Source organism: Schistocerca cancellata, chromosome 3 (assembly GCF_023864275.1).
Source record: "Schistocerca cancellata isolate TAMUIC-IGC-003103 chromosome 3, iqSchCanc2.1, whole genome shotgun sequence".
Taxonomy (NCBI): Eukaryota; Metazoa; Arthropoda; class Insecta; order Orthoptera; family Acrididae; genus Schistocerca; species Schistocerca cancellata.
This window is the reverse complement of record NC_064628.1, coordinates 793661622-793688536: the sequence shown is the minus strand read 5'-3', so window position 1 is coordinate 793688536 and position 26915 is coordinate 793661622. Positions and strand designations below refer to the sequence as shown.

The 26915-nt window shown below is 40.2% G+C and overlaps 1 protein-coding gene across 1 annotated transcript in view; it reads left to right on the top strand.

Moving 5' to 3' along the window:
- LOC126175850 (FAD synthase-like) overlaps positions 1-26915 on the top strand; it is a 101908-nt gene that overhangs the window by 23281 nt on the left and 51712 nt on the right. Inside the window, exon 3 of the mRNA XM_049922857.1 lies at positions 25114-25255. Coding sequence (XP_049778814.1) covers positions 25114-25255 — 142 coding nt within the window. The remainder of the gene's footprint in view (positions 1-25113; positions 25256-26915) is intronic.

The following is a 26915-nucleotide window of genomic DNA, read 5'->3' as shown; positions in this document are numbered from 1 at the left end:
ACCCACATGTGGTGAGGGGGCACGAGGTGCTTGTAGTTTCTTCTTCTTCTTCTTCTTCTTCTTCATTCCTAGTTACTTTGGAATTTGGTTTGGAGGGTTTCCAAATGGTTTTCTGTTTTCCAAAAGCTGGTTGGCAATTTGTTTTGTTCCTAGAAGCTTACAGCCTCATTTAGATAGTATACTTTCCAACTACAGTTCAGGGAAACATCAGCACAATCATAGACAGTATCTGTGTAGCTTCTTCTCTATTTGATGGGTGCAATGTGAGAAAAATTAATAATGGGTTGTCAGACAATGATTTACAAATGGTAACATTGGCAGGAATAAAGGCAGAGTCCTATCCCAAGGTAGTAAAAGAAAGACTTAGAGATAAGAAGCCATTTGCAGAGCAGACATTTAAGGCCAGTCTCAGAGGTCTAACGTGGCAAGAAGTCTACAATACAGATGATTTGAATGACAAATGTAATACATTTCTTCAAACCTTTATCACTTTCCTGTTAATATCACTTTCCTGTTAATATCACTTTCCTGTTAATATCACTTTCCTGTTAATATCACTTTCCTGTTAATATCACTTTCCTGTTAATATCACTTTCCTGTTAATATCACTTTCCTGTTAATATCACTTTCCTGTTAATATCACTTTCCTGTTAATAGCACTTTCCTGTTAATATTAATAGGTGTTAATATTAATTATAGTTGTTAATATTAATATATGTAGCACTAATAAACATCCAATTTGGATGACTAATGGCATTAGAATATAAGTAGGAGAAAATGGGACCTGTATCATAATATGAAGGACTGTTACAGAGTTTTGCTACAGGCAATACTGCAAAGTGGTGAGTGATATCACACAGGCTAAAACATTGCATTACACCATGAGACTAGAAAGCATGCAGAACAAAATGAAAACTATTTGGTATCAGAATGGAATATGGGTGCTCAACGTATTTCACCTCTCTTTTCACAATATGAAACTGTTAGTGATCCACCAGAGTTGTGCAAAATATTTAATAATCACTTGTTGTCAGTAATTAGCAAGTTAAATCAAAATTTTGTTGGGACAGGTGAATATGTAGAACTCTTGAAAACTGGTGTTCCAATGCAATTGTATCAATGCAGCTACAGTAAATCAGCAAAAATGAAACTTCATCAGTTGTTACATCATTAAAGAATAGAGACTGCCATGATTATGATGAAATTTCAACTAGTATCATGAAAATCGGTGTACCATATTTTTTCTCTTTACTTAGTCACTTGTGCAATGCATTTTTCAGGTGTGATCATTTTCCAGATTGATTAAAATAGCCATCAGTGAAACTACTTTATGCCAGGATTCAAAAGATATAGTAGCTAGTTACTGGGCAATTTCTTTGTTACTAGTGTCTCAAAAGTTTTTGAGAAAGAAATGTACAGGGAGTAGTGGCAAATTTTAGTGAACATAATTTGCTGTTAGACGATGCTTGGTTTCACAAAGGGACTAGCCATAGAAAATGCTATGTATTATTTTTGTGTGACACACTAGCAGGGCTATACAATAGGTATAGGGCAGTAGGCATTTTCTGTGATTTATTAAAAGCATTTGATTGTATGAACCATATAATACTGGGTGGTTATAATTAAACTTTCCCTATTTAACACAATATAACGTGGAAACTAGTCCTGAGTATGGGATGCATGATTTTCATGCATCACAGTGCCACTGTCCAGTTCCAACTATGGCCACCAGGTGCCATGATCAACCACCGTGATTCATTGTCTCACACATCTGACCAGTCACAGTGCACTTGTTGACATGTCAACATGAGCTTGGACAAAAGTACCAGGGCATTGTTAGTGAAGCTCTTTGATCAAAACAACAGTAATGCTGCAGCTGCACTTCGTGAATATTGCTGGCTGAAAGGATTATGGAAGGGCTCTCTTTCTCCACCTGCTGTTTGGAGCATCATGAAGAAGTTCAAATCAATTGGAGAACTTGACATTGCTCCAGGAAGAGGGCGATGACTGGTTGCACCACAGATGGTTGATGAAATTGCTGTTGCTATGGCAGACAATGCTGTGTGCAATTCCCAATTGTCAAGCTATACGCGTGCTGTGTCACGACAGGTGAACATCCCTTGGTCCACTGTACGGAAGGTGCTTCTAACCATTCTCAAATGGTATTCGTACGAGATCCATATCGTACAGCAGCTTGCACCGCAGGATGCTCAATTACATGTTGACTTCACTCTCCACTTTCTCGCAAGGATTGAAGTTGATGAGGGCCAATACCGGACCATCCTTTGGACAGACAAAGCTCATTTTTCTCTGGCGGGTGAGGTGAACATTCTTTTTTGAACAGGTTGGAGCTCAAGGACCAAAGACGTGTAATGTAACTGGCCAGCGTTACTGCAATATGGTTCGCCAGCATGTCATACCAGCCCTACAGCAGAGAGAGGCATTGAACTCAACAGTTTTCATGCAAGATGAAAGAACATCGCTCATGAATTCACCTACTTCTCCAAAACACATTTGGACATGATCAAATTATCAGCCAATCAATTCCAAATGCTTATTCAGCATTATCACCCGATCTCACTCAGTCATTTCTGGTTGTGGGGCCACCTGAAGGGCAGGGTTCACCAGGGCACATACACAAATAAATTACTCCAACTAAAATAACTGTTATTTATTGTAACTCACAAAATACCTTAACAGGAACTCTGTTGCAAAAATATCCACACAACAGAAATGTAGTCCTTGACAAATTATCACCAGTAGCACTGTTCTCCAGAGACTAAGTCCTTTACAGAAATGCAGTACTTGGGCTGTGGTTGTTCCAATAACAAGTATATTTACTGACAGGACATATTCCAGTATGGCATCTCTCAATAGTCCATGGCACTTGTGGCAACTTTGTAACAATGATTGTTGGCGAACACAACTTTTGACTGTAGAATGTGACTTAAGAATGCGACTGGCTCTACAGCTCTCAGGCCATAGCTTATAACATCACACGGATGGCTAGATTGTATCCATGATTGATTGTCATTGCCAGAGGAAATGAGCTGATCATCCATGGGCTCTCCTGGCTGGATGATGTCATCACTGTCCCTTGTTGGTGTCTGTGGTTGGTGTGGCAAAGTAGTTCCTTCACTGGAGGCAACTTTCATTGAACAGTCAACCAGACTTGGGGTCTCTCACCATCTTGCCTGACAACTGTAAACACCCTGATGTGAGAAGGGATGTATCTGCCTGGGGTAGCTCGAAGATTCAACACTCCTCCATGTTTAACAGTGGTATTTCTTTTTCACTTCTCAATATTGACACCTTTGCTTCTTCAGGGGAGATTTTCTGCCTCAGATAGTCCATAATACATAAGTATTTGAAAAAAAAAAAACTGTGATGAAATGCACTGCACATCTTTTTGGCTTCTCTGACTCAAGAGTGTGTTGAACCAGGGTTTTAGCCCAGTCAACAAACACCAAATGAGGTCACATGGGGGGCAAAAAGTTTTTGTATTCACAAATTTTTTTTAGTGACTGATGAACTTGGTCCCATAAGATCTTACCACAGATTTCCAGTTTTCACAAATTTTTGTGCAGTGATAGTTTGGAGTGTCATGAGCAACATACTAGAAATCATGACTGGTGGGGGTGGTCTGGCATTTATGTCAACTGTTTATGTTCAAAAATATTTCCCAGTACAAAATTAAACTGCATTAAATTCATACAAAAAAGTCTAATCATTTTTTTCAACTAGATATTTTACAACTGTTACTTGCCATAGTCATTGCAGTTGTGCAATCAAATATTAAGTTTATCCCCCCTCCACCCCACACCTGCATATAGAAAAGATGTTATATTGATTTGTGTTAACCATAAACTGCTAGTTCCTGCACAAGGCGCTAATTATCATTATGTCCATCATTATGGTCTAACATTGCATCTTTGATGTAAACAATATTGTTAACTTTTCTTTAAATGCCACTTCATCGTAGTTTGTGTGTGTGTGTGTGTGTGTGTGTGTGTGTGTGTGTGTGTGTGTGTGTGTGTGTGGGTGGGTGGGTGGGTGGGTGGGTGGGTGCACACGTGTGTGTGCGTGAGAGAGAGAGAGAGAGAGAGAGAGAGAGAGAGAGAGGGAGAGGGAGAGGGAGAGGGGGGGGAAGGGGGGGGGGAGAGAGATTGATTCTGATTGGTGAACTTTAATTTCTATGCTAGAATAAAGTCCTTTGTTTTGCACATTCTGTAACAACAGAAATTCACCCAAGACAGGTGAAGGTTTTTCTTCATTTTCAGCAGTGAAGGTATGAATGGATGAATTCAGATGTGCTCTTATTTCTCTTGAAAGTCCGTGAGAAGGATGTCTTAAAACAGCAAGCCACTAGTAAGACCCTTGACAAAGTCCAGTATGGTGTCAGTTAATGAAAACTTTTGGGTCTGATGTCTGATGGAAATTTTGAAATGCCCACTGGCAAAAATGTTGTGTATAACACTTGTTAAAATGTTTTATTTGAGCACTGTAACCTGGCTCGAAACGCGAGAACTTTTCATCATAAATATACACCGGAAAGCCTACATTTACACATGGTATCGGGTGAACAGTAGTTACAGGTGTATGAAATGCTTTGCCCATAAAGGTTATTTGGCAGGGTGGATTTTCTGCAAGGTGCTGTAAGTGAATTTGATGTATCAGGTGCCTAATTTCTTCCATTCTCTACAGGAGAATATTATATTGGGTACATTGCCTCAAATGGTTTCTGCCATAATCATATCATGCCTTTGGCATGTGCCAATCATTCTGGGACTACTTCTTCATTGTCTACGGCATCCAATAGCACCTGTAGCTGTGACAATTTTGGTGCCTTGTAACATGCTAAGATCAGAGCTACTCATGTGGGACAGTGGCTTTGTACCCCATGGTACAGAAGTGGCTACTTGGTGTTACCCAAGTCCACTGGTAGTTGTAGTCCCCCATTACAGTCTCTTGTATCTGTTTGTTGTGACACTCATTAGTAGCCAACAGTGCTCCTTCCCAGTGGTGTGTTGTTGCCTATAGCAGTAGACTTTCATGGCACTGACTTTGCCTAAATTGATATACTCACTCTTGACATGGTGGCAGGTGAAAAGTCTAGTGCTGTCATGACCTCAGAGACAGAGAGTCAGATGACTCAAAATTGCCATGATATGCACTAATTACATGTTTTGTCCATTGTGTCTCAGCTGTTTCATTTACAGCCAGTGCAAGGTCTTACAGCATCCCAACCATGTGACTTTCTGAGCTAGTCCATTAGTCACAGTGACAAAAGGATTCTACCTCCAACATAGTAGTTATCTCTTACCCAGTTGCCTGTAAGAGTAAGTGCTCCATTGGTTTTAAATACATGATGTTATATTTATATATTACAAGCACATACTGTAATATAATGGTTGAACTGCACATTTTTTAAGCAAGATGTATGAACTGAGGTGCCAGAAACCAATGCAGATAAGTGCAGTTTCCAGGTGTACAGAGTTGAGTGCTGTACCGAAAGGGCATGGGTGTCCTTTGTTGAGAGAACAAGGCAAGTGAAATGTGAGTCTGACAAGTACTGAGTTACAGTGTCAAAAATAGGTACTAGGTCTAATTTAAGTTGTATTGCACAGTGGCCAAATGAGATAATTGCAAAGTCCAATTTTTCTGTAATGTTGTCAGACAGTGCCTTGTGATTTGGAACTGATAAATATGAATGTGATGCAAACTCTGCACTTCAAAATGTTTTAGAATTTATCATTTTCAAGCATAATTTTGGGGAAAATCATGAATGGACTGGATAAGAAAATAGGCCTTAAGTACGTGAATGAATAGGTTTCAAGATCAGTTGTTCTGCTAACAGTGTATTAGCTGCTCTATATTTTACTATTTCTTTTTTACTTTTTTTACAGTTATTAGTTAAAAGTGATTCATAAAGCAGAGCTAATTTCTAAGGCTGTTCTGAAATGCTCAATAAACAGTACTAAAAGTCCATGCAGAAAATAAAACAGAAAATTCTGTGAAAGCGAAATCATAATTTTGGTTTGTTTTATTTTGTTTTGAAACAGAAGTAAAACTTAATTGAACTCGTTTATACATCTTCTGCTAACACTACTTCCACACGTGAAGGATGTTGATGCCTTTAGTTACAGCTGTGTTGGACAAAGCCACAACCACATTATTGAAAAGTTGTGGCTATTTACTGTGAACTGTACAGGGATTGAAACAGTTAACCATAAATACTTGCTGAGCAGACATTCTTTGTACAGGTGCTTTTCAACAAAGGAGAACCAATAAAATGGTTTCGTAAATAGCTGATGAATACCATTCTTGGTTTTAAGGAACTAGTTGTGAGGCCACAGACACTGAGGAAGCTTTGAAAAGTTGTTCTCCCAAAGGAGCTCCCACTAAGATCTCTAACATAAAGCACAGGAGACACAAGAATCTTGTGGAGTATTTCATCCCAGAAAAACTACCATTCATTTTACATAAATCTGCCTCACAAAGAATAGACTCAAAGCAGTCATCAGTGATAACAGCAGCTTTAGAAAGAAGAATGCTTTGAATACCTGGGTATGGTCTCTGAGGCAGACTCTAAATGAGAAGAATAGACATAAAATTTTGGATTTTTGCACTAATTTATGTTAGAACATAAAATAATTCTGTACTAAGTTTGTGTCATTCTTTTGTGTCTGAGAAAGCCAAAGGAGGTACACGCAATGTCTTATTAAGGATTCCCTGAACTTTATAGAAGTAGTACACATCCAGCAGATTTCAGTCTTTAGCGTAAGTAATCATTGTACAGATGAAGTCAAAAATCACATCGCAAGTAAGATTAAATTCAGCCAGAAAGAATGCTATTTAATTGCTGAAGTGTGCAATTAATTATCTCAAAATGCAGTAAAATCCAATTACATCATTTTGCTTCTAGGTGCTTCAGTTATTTTAACACTCTAAGCGCCAAGCCCGTAAAATTTACGGGCCTGGGATCGCGCGAAAATCACCAAGCCCGTAAAATTTACGGGCCGCTACATTTAATTTCATTCAAAACACTGCAACGTTATTTCTACGGGTTTGGCCAGCGCTATACGTTTTTCAGATGTTTATTAACAAAATGCGTCCATAGATGTCACGGCAGCGCTGTAATTCATGTTAAAACTTATCTTTGCGTTCTCAGTCTGTATATCATTCAGTTGTTTGTCATCATGTTTCGGCGCGGTTTATCAGACGCAGAAATTGCGGATTTGATCAATCATAGCGACACTCTGGATAATGTAGAGAGTGATTCAGACGATTCTGAATGCAATGGTGTGTTTGAAGGTACGTATTTCCGAATTTTCCACGTAATTGTGCAGTACGCACATATCTGTTGAACATGTGTAAACGATGTATGTAGTTACACATAATGTGATATTCTTTTTAGAAGACGAGATTGATGACAGTTTGTCTTCAGATGAAGACGAGAATGATGTTGAAGGTGTTGCTTCAAATCCAGCAGCTGTGCCGTATCCGAAAGACAGTGAGTGGACTGCAGTTGACACCTACCGACCTCTGCCTGTCAACACGACACCCAGGCAGATACTAGTGGATATTGATGAGTCGAGTTCTGTACTGGATTGCAGTAAAGTGTTCCTTACTGACAGTGACGTAAATGAACTCAAGAGACAGACAAATTTGTATGCATCACAGACAATACAGAAGAAAAGAAGAGGAAATAATCTGAAGCCCCATTCAGTTTTGAGTTCGTGGAAGCCAGTGACTATAAGTGAGATGAGGCGTTTCTTGGGTATTATTTTCCACATGTGTGTTTCGAAAAAGCCCAAAATTGCGGACCATTGGAGCACTAATCCTGTTCTTAGTTGTAACTTTTGTCCCCATGTCATGAGCCGTTTGCGTTTCACTCAGATACTGTCATGCTTGCATCTTGTTGACAATTCAAATCAGAAAAAACCAGGCGAAGATGGATTTCATCCACTTTACAAAGTTTTGCCATATTATAATAATTTGAAGGAGCGATGTATCCAGGCATATCGTCCCTCAGAAAAAGTGACAATTGATGAAGGAATTTGCCCATTTCGAGGTCGTGTGAGTTTCCGTGTTTACATGCAAAATAAGCCTCATAAGTATGGACTGAAAGTATATGCTGTTGCTGAAGCCAGTAGTGGCTATGTTGTAAATTTTGAAGTTTATGCTGGTAAGCATATTGTTGACAATTCTTCGTCTGCGGTTATTTTGCGATTGTTGTCTGACAGCAGCTTGCTGAACAAAGGCCACACTGTGTATTTAGATCGATTTTATTCCAGTCCAGAGCTATTTCAGCAACTGGCAGAGAAAGGCACTGGAGCTGTTGGTACTGTGAACAAATCCAGGAAAGGATTGCCTAAAGATTTAGTATCTGCTAAGCTGAAAAAGGGCGAAATGTCTTTTCGGCGTAAAGATAATGTATTGGCAATGAAGTGGAAAGATAAGAGAGATGTGTATACATTGTCTACAAGGCATCAAGCAACATTTGGTACGCATACTAAGAGAAATGGGTCTGTAGTATTGAAACCACTTCAGGTACTTGATTACAACCTCAATAAAATTGGAGTGGATATTGGAGACCAACGCCTGCAGTACAATCCGTTCCAGCACAGAACTGTGAAATGGTGGCGAAAATTATATTTCCATTTGCTGCTTATGGGAGTATCAAATGCATTTTGGCTGTACAATGCAGTGCACAGGAAGAAAATTACAATAACAGACTTTATAACAGTGCTTGCAGTTCAGCTTGTTGAAGACGACACACTTGAATTCATTCCAAGAAATGAAGGAACTGTAGGTCGGCTAACAAAGAGACATTTTTTGCAGCACATACCTGCAACTACTAAGAAGTATGCTGCTCGTGTGTGTCACGTGTGCAGTTCCAGGAGCAAGAAACAGAGTGGCAAGGCTTCTCGCAAAGAGACACGATACGAATGTGAACAGTGTGGCGTTGCACTCTGCCTGGAACCTTGCTTTAAAATTTTCCACACTAAAAAACAATATGATTCTGTGTGAAATTTATATGTAATACTGTATACTATCAGAAACATGTAATGTAGTGCCACAATTTTGGTTAAAAATAAATCACAATTGTATTCCCTTATTCGTATGACTTTTTCTAAATTCTTAAAACATCTAAGTGATTTCTATAACTGTACCTTAAAGCTGTGCATTGTAAAGTAGTTTCTTTCACTCAGAATTAAAGTAGAAATGTGCAGCTTCAAGATGGTACCAAATTTGCCACAATCCAAACAGTAGATTTGATGCAGTAATTTTTTTAATATTGGTAAAATTGCCCGGTTTCTAGGGACGGGTGCATAAAATAGGCCTGGTACAGAGAGTGTTAATCTCTCATTTGAGATGGTCCATGTTACAAAAGTGAGCGTACTTAATTCATGAATTGTTACTATTTTCATTTTTACTTAATTCATGAACTGTTACTATTTTCACTTCTACTTAATTAATTCTTTTTTATCGTATCATTAGCTGTCTGAGTTCTGCACCATTTCCTGTAGTCTATTTCTTTTTATTTCTCTTTTCCAAAAAGCAGCAAACTGTATGTAGATGACTGGGAAAGAAACTACAACACTAGATGAGCTCTTTGTATAGCAACACTGTCCTCCACATAGAGGAAGATACAGTGAGGCAACAGTTATGGGGAAACCGCACAACAATCATTTTTCTGATGTGACTCTCCTGTAGAATATGTGAACATCAAAATGTGTTTGAGGGAAATTTCTGGCACTTCAACAATTTACTCATCCTCCACAGGCTGGTCACTAAAGTTGCATATGTAGAATGGCTACCATACTCCAGTGAAATAAGAATGAGATCAAGATGCATGGGTAGAACTGCAATTCCTTACATGCAGGAAACATGTGGCATATTTTACAAAATATATTTCAAATGATTTGTATCCTTGTGTTAGGTTGTTATAGCTTTCAGGGAGCTCTAACGGTAGTGTGTCCAGATCCAAAAAACTGAGGGCAGCATTCCTCAGCTATTCCTCTCTATGCTTCTTCACATGCAGTTTGTGCATCAACATATAGCCATCAAAGGGTATTAATATGCTTCATATTCCTGCCTTCTCTTAAAATTGTAGTCCAAGAGTCTCACATTGACTTCGTTACACAGCTCCCTTGTCCACTTCACCTCAATGATGATACATAATGTATTATGGGGCTCATGTGGCCACCAGCTCCAGGGAATGAGCTGTTTAGAACCTCATCTGTACAGAATAAATATTATTGTATGGTCTTTGTTCTGAAGACTGATTTGATGCAGACCTCTTTGTTAAACTATCCTGGGCAATCCTCTTCATCTCAGCATAACTTCTGTAGCCTGCATCCATTTGAATACTGTAGTCAAGCCGTGGCTCCCTTCTACAATTTTTACCGGCCCCATACACCTCCCTTATTTACCAAATTTCCAATTCCTTAATGCCTCAAGATGTGCCATATTTATGTTTTGCCACAAATTTCTTTTTTCCACAGTTTGATTCAGTACCACCTCATTATTTATCTGATCTACTTATCTAATCTTTAGTATTCTTCTATAGCATCACGAAAGCTTCAGCTACCTTCTTGTCTGAACTGTTTGTGTATCCCCACATTTCACTTTGGTAAATTGCATACCTGTACCTTCAGAAAATGACTTCCTAACATTTAAATTTATATTTGATGTTAACAAATTCCTCTCTTTATAAACATTTTCTTGCTATTGCTTGTCTGCATTTTATGTCATCTCTACTTTGTCCATCATCAGTTATTTGCTCCCCAAATAACAGAACTCATCTACTGCTATAATAGTCCCATTTCCTAACCCAACTCCCTCAGCATCACCTGATATTATTCTACTACGGTCCATTACCATGCTTTACATTTATTGATAGTCTTCAGTGACTTGCACTCAATTGATCACTTCCTGATCTGGAGTCACCTGTTAGACAAAGTGGTGTCAAAAAGACCAGACTGGATCCTTTACAGCAAACTTTCTGTGTATGAACACTGTGACAACATCCAGGAACAGATGGAGCATACACTTGTATGGCTGACACTTGAACCTACACAGACTTGTTTGCTGGGTCCTGATTGCAGAGCACTGCTCCTCCCTCCACCAAGGGACAGGCTGCCTTTTCATCTGATCTGAAAACTGCAGAATGAGTGCTTCAGTGGCATGTTGGATCATTTTGGTAAATGGAAATGTCATGTGACTATAGCCTCCTGTCGGGTAGACCATTTGCTGGGTGCAAGTCTTTCGATTTGACGTTGCTTCAGCGACTTGCGCGTCGATGGGGATGAAATGATGATGATTAGGACAACACAGCCCCCAGTCGCTGAGCAGAGAAAATCTCCGACCCAGCTGGGAATTCAATCCGGGCCCTTAGAATTGACATTCTGTCACGCTGACCACTCAGCTACCGGGGGCAGACGGATCATTTTGGTAATACACTGGTATGCAAAACTTGGACGCAAAATTAAATTTTGCATGATGTGTGTCTGCCAAGTAATACAGCTTGATGGAACTTGGACCATGAATGGAAAGATCTGCTACGGTATAGTACATAAGGTAACTGAGAGAAGTACATGGTGAGACGAACGGAAATGACACTATTATTCAAGCACAATAATGACCTTGGAAGCCACAGCGTCTTATGATGGTCTCCTGGACGTCACAAAAGACGGGTACGCAGTTCTTAATAGGGTGTGGGACTGCCATGAATGCCAGTGCGTGGTCTGCAACATGTTCTCATGCTGGGCAGATGTTTGGTTAGGAGTTGTAGTGGTAGGGCATTCCATCCCTCCACCATTGTTGTTGATAAGTGCTGGATGGTCATTGGTGCTTATGGACATGCTACAGTACATCTCCCCAGCGCAAGCCCCACATGCTTGATGGGATTTAAGTCAGGAGAATGGGTAGGCCAGTCCATTTTCCAAATATCCTTTCATTGAAAAAGCTCCTCCACCAGTACAGTTCGATGTGGTAATGCACTGTCACGCTTAAAACTGAAGTCAGGGCACTCTTGACAGAGACATTTGTGGAAGGACTACAGTGTCACAATGTTGACTGGTGAGTCTACTATGTTCAAAGATTTGGAGGTCATTGCACCCATGCAACATTATGCCTCCCTAATAAGTCTCCAGACTAATCCACTAGACTTGGCTCAGACGTGGTGGCCAGTTGTGCCACAGTTACCGCTACTGCTAGTCAAGGCTCAGCTTTCCAATGCTATAGGGTGGCTGTTGAGAGTGACAGTTGAGACTTCGATTGTATCACTTATGAAGAATATAACTGCCCGTAGTCCATAACACTTGGACTACCAAAATGGTCATGTTCGTCATCATTCCTGGGTGTATAACTGTTCCATCCTCCTCCCCATTGAGATACATAATGCTCCCAGGAACGTTGCCGAAATTGATTGTGTCAAGAGGCATAATGTTGTATGGGTGTACTAGCCACTACATTTTTGAAGAGGTACACTCATAGATCAATGTTATTGTGACAGCACTCCTCCGCCATGTTCATCTTTTGAGGTGTGCATTTGGCTCTGACTTCATTTTTAAGGATGTCAGTGTGCAACCACATTGAACTGCATAAGTGGTGGAGCTCTTCTGATGAGAGGCTATTTGACAAATTAAGAACCATGTCCAGGGAACCATCATAAATAGTGGTGACTTCAGTGTAATTATTGCCTTTGAATAATAGTATCATTTCTGTTTGTCGCATTGTGTATGTCTCTGTTACTTTCTGTACTATAGTGTAGCAGTTCTGTCTGTGTATGGTCCAAGTTCCATCGGGCTATGTTACTTGGCAGTGACAGACCATGTGGAAGTTACTTTTGTCCTTAAGTTTTGCATGCCAGTGTATTACCAAAATGATCCACTGGGATACTGAAGCGTCAGTTCCATAGTCTTCAGATTCTGGTGAAAAGATAGCGAGGAATGCTGGCCTGCAATCAAGGACCCAATATGTGGCTTCACTCGGGTTAAAGTGCCAGCTATCTTTAGAGAACCTTGTGGTCTTTCGGGTAGTGAAGGCAAAATGTCACCAAATTATTAGAGGCAACAAAAAGAGACTGTGGCAACATCTCCTGAAAGCCATAAGCTGTCCCACTTAAAGTACAGTCGTAGGGGAGACCATCAGAATGATTTCTGGAAGAGGTGGTAGGTGTCCACTGGCTGCTGTAATAGGGAATGGAAGTCTCCAGACTAATCCACTAGACTTCACCCAGACGTGGTGGCCTGTTGTTCCACAGTTACCACCACTGCTAGTCAAGGCTCGGCTTTCCAATGCTATAGGGTGGCTGCTGAGAGGGACAGTTGAGACTTCGATTGTATCACTTATGGAGAATATAACTGTCCCTTTTACATGTGGGAGATGGATTCTGCATTATCTGCAGCTTGTGGCATGTTACCTGGCCACAATAAGGTTCATTGTAGTATGTTATGGCACCTCATAGTGTAGAGCAAAGAATCTTCCTCACCCTTTTTAACCTCATTTGGGCATCAGGACACTTTCCTGACTAGTGGTGAGAAGCAATTTCAATTCCACTTTTAAAATCTGGGGAGAACTACATGTATCTGTGTTGTTATCATAGTGTTGCTCTCACTAGCTGTGTGAGAAAGACTTTGGAGTGGAAAGTCAACTGCCACATTGTGTAGGTCTTGGAATCCTTGCAGCTCCTTAGTCGCCTGTAGTGTGGGTTAAGGAGACATCACTCAACCCTTTGATAACCTGTCACTCCTGGAAGGGTCTATATAACCAGGTTTCCTACACTGTTATCTCTTGACAGGCATATTTTTTGGTAGCAAGAAGGCTTACACTACTACTTGGAGGCATATTATCTTCAGGCAGCTCCATGAATGGGGTTTTTCATGATGGCGTCTCATTTTTATACAGTTCTTCCTCTTACTTTGCTATTTTAAATATCGAGTTGGTGAGATTCTCTCTAATCAGTGCCAGCAGGAGAAGTGTCCCCCAAAATAGTGTTTTAAAAGTGATTGTCTTTGCCATTGCAATTAATAATATCACATCAGTTGTTAAAAGTCCAATCTGGTGCTCCTTGTTTGTTGATGACTTCTGTCTTTTGTTCCTCCTCAAGCCTTGCAACAGCAACTCATCACTTACAGCTAACTGTTTGATGGCTGGAGGAATGAACAGAGCAGAGGGGATTTAATTTCTCCATTGAGAAGTCTGTGTGTGTTCTTTTACACCTTTGACATTCTGTTTTAAACTTTCCTTAGTTGAGAATGAGAGACGCTGTTCTTAACTTTAAAGACACAGTGAAGTTTTTGGGTGTTATATTTGACTTTAAGCGTACATGGTTGTGATCTCTTAGGGACTTGAAAAGATGGCCTCAGAAAGCACTCAGTATTTTAAAAAGTCTTAGCCATATTTCATGGGGAGCAGATGAATTTGGCTGCCCTAGTTTTGTGATCTTGACTTAATTATGGGGTTATGGTGACCCTCTTATTTAAAAATGTTGGATGTTATGTACCATGGATCAACTTGGATGGCCACTAGGCCTTTATAACGAGCTCCAAACTGGGCCCTTGCGCTGACATTACTGAACAGTCACTTCACATCAAACAATGACTCCTCATGGTTCGACTGACCTGTAACATACTATACATGCCACACACAACTGCATACTATATCGCTGCTTCACCGAGCGAGGTGGCGCAGTGGTTAGCACACTGGACTCGCATTCGGGAGGATGACGGTTCAATCCCGTCTCCGGCCATCCTGATTTAGGTTTTCCGTGATTTCCCTAAATCGCTTCTGGCAAATGCCGGGATGGTTCCTGTGAAAGGGCACGGCCGATTTCCTTCCCCATCCTTTCCTCACCCGAGCTTGCGCTCAGTCTCTAATGACCTCGTTGTCAACGGGACGTTAAACACTAATCTCCTCCTCCTCCTCGCTGCTTGACCACCAATGGAAAGGAGTTTTCATAATTGACAGTGAGTGATACAAAGTTTAAAAGTCTGTTAGACCATCACATTTAAGAGTCACAGATTCTGTCCAGTGTGAGGGATGGAGGCTGACCACAGTCTTCTTCTTTTTCCATACCTTATCCCATATCTTCACGGGGTCAGCATGTTATTCTGTATTTGATGGTGTTAGTGCCAGTGGGTGGCCGGATGCACTTCCTGTCATTACCAAAGATATATTCAGTACTAACCCTGTTACTAGCCTCTGTGCATCTGTTTATCAACCAAGGATTTGGAAGGGAAAACATCACCATGCAGTTCCCATTGACAAGAGTTAGCATAAAATGTTATTGTAATTTATATCAATTGCAAAAACAATGAAAATTATTAACAAAAGGAAGGAACAGTATTTAGTTAAGAAGTATAGGAGACCTTGGCATGTAGAAATGGGAAAATAAGATCAGGAGGTCTTGTGTTGAATGAGCAGATGTGTAACTTGCATTGTTACTTTAATTAAACAGTGGGTAAAGTAACCATTGCTGTCAAGCAGTCTGTAGTTCTGCACACTTTGAACACACTTGTGTAAATTGCTAAAAGTGGAAAATTGTTGGAGAGATGTCGGAAATGACTAATTAGTGTGCTGTGTTAGTAGAGTTCCAACACTGATATTGCAACAATAATGATTTGTTTGTTGAAGAAAATGACAAAAATTTAAAAACCCAATCTTAACAAAATAAATATATACCAAAATACCAAATTATGTATTTTACATGTTGGCTATGAAGCTGCAATTCTCTTTGGTGTGCGATTCTTTGAGAACCAACCAATATTACAATCACTATTTCATAGAAATTACTACAATGGCCACCATACAGTTCTTGTTAATCCTCCTGCATAATCACTTTAACCTCATTAAAACTGTTACTCTTGAATAGCTCTGCAGAACTTACCAAAACATGTGAAAGATCAGTTCTTTTTGAATCGAGTGTATTTATTATGGTTGATAGCTAATCAATTCTCTGTTAGCTGCCTTTGTTCACAATGAGTACTCAAAGCTATAATAAAATGATTTTCTACAACTCTCGACACCATAGAGTAAAAAAAAACTTTCTCCTCAGTGATCATATGAACTGTTGTAGATCATTGAACATAGTTGCACATTTCAGAGTCAAACATTTAAAAAAATATATTCTCCTCACTCAAGATGTGGTACATTTTATTTTAACTTTACAAAAACCTAACATGAGTCATCATCCCTAAAATTAGCTCCGAATTACATCACTTAATGTTACTAGCTTAAAACATATCTCTTCATTAGAGAACTGCATTGCTTCTCTGATGAAATTAGAACTTTCAAGTTGAATAGATTTAACAAAAATAGAAAAGGTGGGAAGTGAAAGTGCAGAGAAGGTAACACATGAGAATTGAATACTGAAGAGAAGTCTGAAGAAAAAAGATTAAAATGGTATAAGTATGTGAAGAGAATGTATGAGAAGAGGATACCCAGGAAGATGCACAAGACAGGTCATAGCAGACAAAGGAGAAGACAAGTTGCAAGTAACTAAAAGGAGTGCAAGATGGAACTCCGAAGAGAGGTGACAGACAGGTTGCGGAAAAACCAAAGAAGGTGGAGAGGCTTGTGTTCCAAGCAGAATCTGCCAGTGGTAGGAAACTCTACACGATGATGATAAATAAATAAATGTTGTATGGCTCCCAGCCTGATGCATACCTTTCATTTTCACACTACTTGAATAGCTTGGATGCTACTTTCGCTGATTATTCTACTATAAGCTTTTCACTTGGTGTCTTGAGGGAGAGTGGACCCTATCCCAGATCTTTCCTCAAACTAAATAATTATTAATGGGACATCTACAAATTTTACCTTGCCCATGAGCAAATGAAGAAGAAAGACCTAAAAACTAAGTCATATTTTTGTATAGTAATTTCATGTTTATTACTGCAATTATACAGAACGTTTAGAAATTTTCTTGGAATAATACTTCTCAGAAAACGGTTACATTTAATCTTTGTGGGCATGGTCCAATGTCTCTGTATGTATATGCTGTTTTGTCGTACACTTAGATGACAAAAGTCATGGCATAGTGATATGCACACTTACATATGGCAGTAGTATCACGTATAGAAGATATAAAAGGGCAGTGCATTGGCGTCACTGTCATCTGTACTCAGGTGATTAATGTGAAATGGTTTCCTCTGTGATTATGGCCACATGACAGGAATTAACAGACTTTGAATGCGGAATTATAGTTGGAGCTAGACACATGGGACATTCCATTTTGGAAATCATTAGGGAGTGCAAAGAATATCAAATTGCAGGCACTACTTCTCACCATGGATAATGTCGTGGCCAACAGCCTTCACCTAAGAACTGAGAGCAGTGGCATTTGCATAAAGTTATCAGTGCTAACAGACTAGCAACATTGCTTGAAATAACTGCGGAAATAAATGTGGGATGTATGACGAATATATCTGTTACGATAATGTGACAAATTTGATGCTAATGAGCTGTGGCAGCAGGCGGCTGATGCGAGTGCATTTGCTAACAGCATGAAATTGCTTGCAGCAGCTCTCCAAGGCTTGTGACTATAATGATTGGACCCTAGACAACTGGAAAACCATGGCCTGGTCAGATGAGTTCGATTTCAGTTGGTAAGAAGCCATGGACCCAAATTGTCAACAAGGCACTAGACAAGCTGGTGATGGCTCCATAACGGTACTGGCTGTGTTTACATGGAAAGGAGTAGGTTCTGTCGTCCAGCTGAACTGATCATTGACTGGAAATGATTATGTTCAGATACTTGGAGACAATTTATTCCCAAACAATCATATAATTTTTATGGATGACAATGTGCCATGTCACTGGGCCACAATTGTTTGCAACTGATATGAAGAACGTTCTGGACAGTCTGAGCAAATGATTTGGCCTCCATATTGCCCAACATGAATCCCATCGAACATTTATGGAACATAATCGAGAACTCAGTTTGTGCACCTGCACCAGCAGCACTTAATTATGGATGGCTATAGAGTCAGCATGGCTCAATATTTCTACAGGGGACTTCCAATGACTTGTTGAGTCCATGCCATGTTGAGTTGCTGCAGTATGCCAAACAAAAGGAGGTCTGACATACTATTAGGAGGCATCCCTTGACTTTTTTCACCTCAGTGTACATCAAGCACACTCATTGCTGGTTATAACATCCAACCTTACATTTCTAAATTTTGAACCATGTGCCCCAGGAAAGGTGACCAAATATGGAGCAGATTTTATAAGAAATAATTCAGTCTGCATAAGAACACTGCCTTAAGTAGGATTAAGATGGCCTATGATTTTTCAAATATTAGAATTTTTATGTCCATTGTATCTAAAATTTCCTGGTTTCTTTGTTCAGTCCAGTTGGACATTTCTTCCTTCATTTCGGAAACATGTTTATCAAGTTTGTCATTGCTACGATTTTTGATGAGGTCCATGGGATGAAATAAATTGGCAATCAACTTAACAGAACCTGCTCTGTGGCTCTGTTATCTGTTTTCTCTACTTTTTGTGTGATGCGGTTCTGTTCTGCCACAATAACAGCTATTTTTTCTACCTTTTGTACCATGGAATTTTGTTCAACTGCCATGGTGCTCAGAACACTAACAATGGCTTCTAGTTTCTGCAACAGATCAATAATTTTTTTCTTGGGGAATTTTCACAGTTATGCGTCATTCCACAACTTCTCTCTATGACCACATCAGATTCTGGCCTAGCTTCGGTTCTATTATGCAGATCAATGTTAACATCAAAAAATAAAACAATCTTTCCTATAAATTGTAAATAGTCATAAATATAACCAACTTTTACATAGATAATGAGATTTTCACTCTGCAGCAGAGTGTGCACTGATATGAAACTTTCTGGCAGAATAAAACTGTGTGCCGGACCGAGATTTGAACTCAGGACCTTTGCCTTTCACGGGCAAGTGCTCTACCATCTGAGCTACCCAAGCACGACTCACAACCTGTCCTCACAGCTTTGAAGAAGAGCTTCTGTGAAGTTTGGAAAGTATGAGACGAGGTACTAGCAGAATTGAAGCTGTGAGGACAGGTTGTGAGTCATGCTTGGGTAGCTCAGATGGTGGAGCACTTGCCCACGTAAGACAAAGGTCCTGAGTTAAAGTCTCAGTCTGGCACACAGTTTTAATCTGCCAGAAAGTTTCAACTTTTACATATACTAATAAGTACCCACTGGCTGATCATTAATAAAAAACAATCTTGTAATAGTGGTCTCAACTATGGGTCCTACCACTAATATGTTCCATTGTTTTTTATAGGAGAAAACCACCATTTAACTGTGTGTTATTACATTTATCTTTTGTGTTGCACAAATTTCAGTTTTTATGCCAGTATCAAGTATAATGCTAAATGTCGCTAGGCCATTATTAAGTCATATTTGTTAAGGCAGTCCAATACAGGTACACAAGGCTAACACATGTCTTTAAGATGTAACTGTAACTTTTGACAGTTACTTTGATGTTGATTGCCTGCTGTATGGATTTTGGGCTGCAGGAACCCAAACACCTAACTATAGTCTGGTTTCAAAATGTATTATTCTTTATATATCATACTTCTGACAGTTACTTGATGTTGATTGCCAGCTATAAGGACTTTGGGATGCAGGAACCCAAACACGTAATTATGCAAGGTTCGCAGTAGAACTTTTGCAAAATTTGGAAAGTATGAGACGAGGTACTGGCAGAAGTAAAGCTGTCAGGATGGGGTGTAAGTCATGCTTGGGTAGCTCAGATGGTAGAGCACTTGCGCACAAAAGGCAAAGGTCCCAAGTTCAAGTCTCGATCCGGCGCACAGTTTTAATCAGCCAGGAAGTTTCACGTAATTACATACGGTTCCAATGCTACAAAGGAGGAAGTCAGACCCAACTAATTGAGGCCATGGTAAAGGCTTTTCTATACAAAGACAGTGGGTAAGAGCGTCTTGGCTGATGTCATCTGCACTGTCATGATACAGTTGTTCATAAATGCATAAAAAGCGAGTCTAAGGATACCTATCAAGTTCATTACATTCGTTATATATCTAAAAACAAACATGATGTGACTTACCAAACGAAAGCGCTGGCAGGTTGATACACACAAACACAAACATACACACAAAATTCAAGCTTTCGCAACCAACGGTTGCTTCGTCAGGAAAGAGGGAAGGAGAGGGAGAGACGAAAGGATGTGGGTTTTAAGGGAGAGGGTAAGGAGTCATTCCAATCCCGGGAGCGGAAAGACTTACCTTAGGAAGGAAAAAGGACAGGGATACACTCGCGCGCACACACACACATATCCATCCGCACATACACAGACACAAACAGACATTTGTAAAGGCAAAGAGTTTCGGCAGAGATGTCAGTCAAGGCGGAAGTACAGAGGCAAAGATTTTGTTGAAAGACAGGTGAGGTATGAGCGGCGGCAACTTGAAATTAGCAGATGTTGAGGCCTGGTGGATAACGAGAAGAGAGGATATACTGAAGGGCAAGTTCCCATCTCCGGAGTTCTGACAGGTTGGTGTTAATGGGAAGTATCCAGATAACCCGAACGGTGTAACACTGTGACAGGATGTGCTGGCCGTGCACCATGGCATGTTTAGCCACAGGGTGATCCTCATTACCAACAAACACTGTCTGCCTGTGTCCATTCATGCGAATGGACAGTTTGTTGCTGGTCATTCCCACATAGAAAGCTTCACAGTGTAGGCAGGTCAGTTGGTTAATCATGTGGGTGCTTTCACACGTGGCTCTGCCTTTGATCGTGTACACCTTCCGGGTTACAGGACTGGAGTAGGTGGTGGTGGGGGGATGCATGGGACAGGTTTTACACCGGGGGTGGTTACAAGGGTAGGAGCCAGAGGGTAGGGAAGGTGGTTTGGGGATTTCATAGGGATGAACTAAGAGGTTACGAAGGTTAGGTGGACGGCGGAAAGACACTCTTGGTGGAGTGGGGAGGATTTCATGGAGTGGGGAGGATTTCATGAAGGATGGATCTCATTTCAGGGCAGGATTTGAGGAAGTCGTATCCCTGCTGGAGAGAGCCACATTCAGAGTCTGATCCAGTCCCGGAAAGTATCCTGTCACAAGTGGGGCACTCTCGGGGTTCTTCTGTGAGAGGTTCTGGGTTTGAGGGGATGAGGAAGTGGCTCTGGTTATTTGCTTCTGTACCAGGTCAGGAGGGTAGTTGCGGGATGCGAAAGCTGTTTTCAGGTTGTTGGTGTAATGGTTCAGTGATTCCGGACTGGAGCAGATTCGTTTTCCATGAAGACCTAGGCTGTAGGGAAGGGACCGTTTGATGTGGAATCAATGGCAGCTGTCATAATGGAGGTACTGTTGCTTGTTGGTGGATTTGATGTGGACGGACGTGTGAAGCTGGCCATTGGCCAGATGGAGGTCAACGTCAAGGAAAGTGGAATGGGATTTGGAGTAGGACCAGGTGAATCTGATGGAATCAAAGGAGTTGAGATTGGAGAGGAAATTCTGGAGTTCTTCTTCACTGTGAGTCCAGATCATGAAGATGTCATCAATAAATCTGTACCAAACTTTGGGTTGGCAGGCCTGGGTAACCAAGAAGGCTTCCTCTAAGCAACCCATGAATAGGTTGGCATACGAGGGGGCCATCCTGGTACCCATGGCTGTTCCCTTTAGTTGTTGGTATGTCTGGCCTTCGAAAGTGAAGAGGTTGTGGGTCAGGATGAAGCTGGCTAAGGTAATGAGGAAAGAGGTTTTAGGTAGGGTGGCAGGTGATCGGCGTGAAAGGAAGTGCTCCATCACAGCGAGGCCCTGGACATGCGGAATATTTGTGTATAAGGAAGTGGCATCAATGGTTACAAGGATGGTCTCCAGGGGTAACAGGTTGGGTAAGGATTCCAGGCATTCAAGAAAGTAGTTGGTGTCTTTGATGAAGGAGAAGGTGTACACTATCAAAGGCAGAGCCATGTGTGAAAGCACCCACGTGATTTACCAACTGACCTGCCTACACTGTGAAGCTTTCTATGTGGGAATGACCAGCAACAAACTGTCCATTCGCATGAATGGACACAGGCAGACAGTGTTTGTTGGTAATGAGGATCACCCTGTGGCTAAACATGCCTTGGTGCACGGCCAGCACATCCTGGCACAGTGTTACACCGTCCAGGTTATCTGGATACTTCCCACTAACACCAACCTGTCAGAACTCCGGAGATGGGAACTTGCCCTTCAGTATATCCTCTCTTCTCGTTATCCACCAGGCCTTAACCTCCGCTAATTTCAAGTTGCCGCCGCTCATACCTCACCTGTCTTTCAACAAAATCTTTGCCTCTGTACTTCAGCCTCGATTGGCATCTCTGCCGAAACTCTTTGCCTTTACAAATGTCTGTTTGTGTCTGTGTATGTGCGGATGGATATATGTGTGTGTGTGCACGAGTGTATACCTGTCCTTTTTTTCTTCCTAAGGTAAGTCTTTCCGCTCCCGGGATTGGAATGACTCCTTACCCTCTCCCTTAAAACCCACATCCTTTCGTCTCTCCCTCTCCTTCCCTCTTTCCTGACGAAGCAACCGTTGGTTGCGAAAGCTTGAATTTTGTGTGTATGTTTGTGTTTGTGTGTCTATCAACCTGCCAGCGCTTTCGTTTGGTAAGTCACATCATCTTTGTTTTTAGATATATTTTTCCCATGTGGAATGTTTCCCTCTATTATATTTGTATCATTAATTTGAACCCAACCACTACATTCGTTACTTGACATCATTGTTTATGGGAAGACACTTACAATCCATTTTGCTCAAAATAACAAAATACCTCAGAGAAATATCTTAGAATTTTACCTTTGTATTTTTACAAGATGTCCCCAGAGTCGAAAGTCCTGTTTGTCAATAATTATTTATGAACATTTTTCCTACTATCTGCTTGTCTTCAAGCCTCACTATTACCTGGGCACCACAAGGTACCACAAACTTCGAATGATTTTGTGTGATACTTGAGCCACAATTATAAGACAATATTTATTTTACCACTGTGCCCATTTGACCCTAAAGCAGCAATTGTGAAGGCATGAGACATTGTGGTATTTGAATAGTAGGAACTGTAACAGTTGCAGTTCTGTGCTAGATTCAACCAGACCTGACTTCTGTATGTGCATCAGCCTGATTTTCATTGTTATTGTCATTGTTGTTGCTGTTATAGTCTTCAGTCCAAAGACTGGTTTGATGCAGCTCTCCACACTACTGTCCCATGCAAGCCTCTTCACCTCCCAATAACTACTGCAACCTACATTTGATTGTAGGTCTCATTACTTGCTATTGTGCTAACATTTTCTTTTTGGTGACCAGCGGTTGTTTCAGATGATCAACTGATGTACAACGGTGATTGCAGAAACAGAAGGTGTGAGGTTCAAATTAACTTCTGATATTATTGTTGTCCCTATAGCTCTGTGTTTCTCACTCACGATAATGTTCAATGTTGATCAGTCCTAATCACTGTCATTAGGTTTTTCCACTCTTCACTGATGACATCTTGTCGTGAGATACACACTCTGTCATCACACTGAATGTTGTTGAACTCAACAAATGCTTCAATTAATTGCACTCCAGCTACCCACTACTATTGAAAATTAAATTGTGTTCCATTTTGAGCTATATACATGTCTTGTCAATCCAAAGGGCTTTGAGACTGAATTGATAAAACAGAGAGAAACATTAAGGTAGTGGCTTTAATGTTTCAAGTGTTCTGCAACCCCCCCCCCCCCCCTTTCCACACTCACGTGAGTACAACACACAAAACAGTCATACAGCCTTGTGAAACTGTCAGAAAAGCCCTTCTTTGGTATGATGATCAGCTTGTGCATTTAATTGGTTGTGTTGCCACAATGTTGACCCTTCATGTGAATTTCTGCACTGTGTTGTGGTAGGTTCATATTGATAACACCAAGTGTCATCATGCATGATGGTTTTTGCCAGAAAAGAATTTTTTTTTTTTAGTCAAAGTATGCGGGATGAAATTTGCACATGCTGCTCTGTTCTTCAAAACATTCTGAAGAATGTGTTGAACACTTGATTTAGAGATATTGTCCTGTTGTGATTTCTAAAGCAACAGCATTGAAACACTAAATTTGCACATCCACTGTTTAAAACTGCCTGCTCATTACTAACTGGTTAAATGCCCACCTGTATTCATGTTCTAAACAGCAGCTTGACTGGAGTGTGTAGTCATCTCAGATGGATACACAGATTGAATGAGGGAAAACAAATGACATGGAGAGACAGCAGGAGGTTACAACATGTACAAACAAAAGTACTGGCTTGTGTCACACAGGAGGGTAGAGAGGGGAAGGGGGCACTAGAAGGATAATCAGTTGAGTAAACTTTGTTGCAAAATTAAGGGCATTAAACTCTGTTTTATTCTCTGAAAAAAGTAATTAATGTGTAGGGGCACTGAGAAGCATTAAGCTGCTTGCAGATGGAAAAAGATGTGGGCACAAGGTAGATAACTTGGATGGAAACAAAGACATTTAAAGGACAAGGATGAACAGAAAATGAGGGTAGTTGACATACTTGGCCTTAGAATGTGTTTCTTTCCAGTTTTTTTACAGTATACACCAGTTTCCCATTTCCCATCAGCCTCGTGACAGATTGTTGCATTTTAGATGTAACCTGTTGTTAATACTATGTATGTGAGCAGTAGTTTTATTGTTTTGTATTGTGATGCACTGCTGAGTAGTGTCAGTTACCTACATACTGTTTAGATTAGACTGTTTCAATGCTGCCCCATAGGGTGCGGGCACTGCCAGATGCCCTTAGCCCAGAGTGAAGTTTGTAACACTTGTAGAATATTTTTATATATTAAACTCCTTTACCCATACTCCCTTTAAAATTTTCTGGTTTGGACAAGGATGAACTGGCTATTAAATGACCCAAAACAAGCAAACAGGCCCAACCACATAAGAAAGTTGTCAGTGAATGATTTGTCATTAGTATGCATATCATAGATTATTCTGTATTGCTGGCATAATTTAATATTTCTAGCAATTTTTGGGAAAAAACTTAGGATGATGATAGCAACAAACATTACTTAAGTTTTGCAGCTTCTATTTGCTTGATAATTGGTGCTTTTATAAATGTCTCATTGATTACAGATATAACCTGGAACTGAAAATTATACCAGGTTCAATCAAAACTGCTCTGGAAAAACTATTAGCTGAAAAGCCGGCCTTAAGAGCAGGACTTATGGGAACTCGACGAACTGATCCTTATTCAGAAAAACTGAATACGTTTCAGGTGTTTATATCTTTAATTATTTATCTTCTTCTTATCACAAATGTTTACTTAACTAACAAAACATAGGTTGTAGTACTTTCCTAACAGAGAAATATTATTGCAGCTATGACACCTTTTTTTGTGGAATAACGGAACACTTATATCAACCATGTAGAACATCCAAGCTGGGCAAAACACTGACATCAAGTGCAGGGGAAAATCCGGAGGTGGTTTCTTACATAGTGCTATTGTTTTTTCTCATGGGCCTCGCATTTGCAGATCAAGTGCTACTTTGAAAAGAAATATTGTCAATGGAAAAGCTCACTAAAAAAGTAAAAAGTTTCATTCACAAATATGCATACAACTCATTGAGCAAACTTTTTTCGCATTTGTTTTGACATATCAAGATGCACCAGCCTTTGTTATTTCTGTGGAGAAAAAAGATGTTCATATCAGCTGCTACTCTCATTTGGGTGTTATTTAGTTTTAACTTACTTGACTCCTCCTACCAAGGGAGGAGGTGTAGTGCTTAAGGCACTGGAGTCACATACAGAGGGGTAGGAATCACATTTTTTTAATGAGTTATGTTATCATAGGATGCATTTGTTGCATTGTTGCAACATGCATTAAGAGGTAAACTTAGAAAAATGTCTCCAGACTTTTTCTACATGCCACTGAATTTTGATAGTCAGCTTACCATGCATATTATACAATGCTGATTTGCCTGATCACTTTTTACAAAATTGTACAAGACGGCACAGCAGATAAGATATTGGACTTGCAGTCTGTGGGAGGGAGGTTTGAAATTATCATTCAGCTAGCCAGATTTGTATTTTCCATAGCTTCCTTAAATCAGTTAAGTGAATACCAGAATGGTTCCTTTCAAAGAGAACACTGCCTTTTCCTTACACTCTTCTCTTGACTGAGTGTCTCCTCCATCTCTGTGGACACCATCATCAGTGGGACACTAAACCCTAATCTTCCACAATGAACTGTACAGAATCTCAATTTTGGAAAAAGCTGTACTTATTCCCATAGATAAGGAGCGTTCAGTCAGGAATCAATCAGTTAAACAGGAAAAAGTCAGTCATATGTGAAATGGGTGTCATCCACAGTACTGCATGGAAAATAATGAGAGAACAGCAGCTATACCCAACTACTTGCAGAAACTGCAAATTTTAAGTGCTGCTAACTGTGCTTTGTGTTGTGGAAATGGTTGCTACAGTATTTTATAGCCAATCCTCACTTTCTTGAATATATGCTTTCGTTGAATGAAGAAACCAAGTGCTTAGTTGTGTAGGAGCCAACAGTGCAGATTTACCTTAATTTCACCACTATATGCTGTGTTTTTGAGAAACATTCTTCCATTGTTGTTGAAAGCTATCCTACTTTTTGTCCAAGGATAGGTGTGTTTCCAAAAGATGGAGATCTGGATTGCTGTGCATATCGTGCTTGTGAACACCTGAGTTAGCTGTTCCATGCAAAGAGGGTGGAAAGAAAACATTCTGTCCATGCTTGATTTCTTCAGGAGTCACATGAAAAATCTTGTTGATGAGGAGACACATTTATAAACTAAAAAATACATGAGTTCTTGTTGCATGTGACATTCAAATCTGATTTTTTAGAAATTACGACAAAACTGTGTGTTTTTCATGCTTGCATAGAAGCTGGAAAGTGCCAC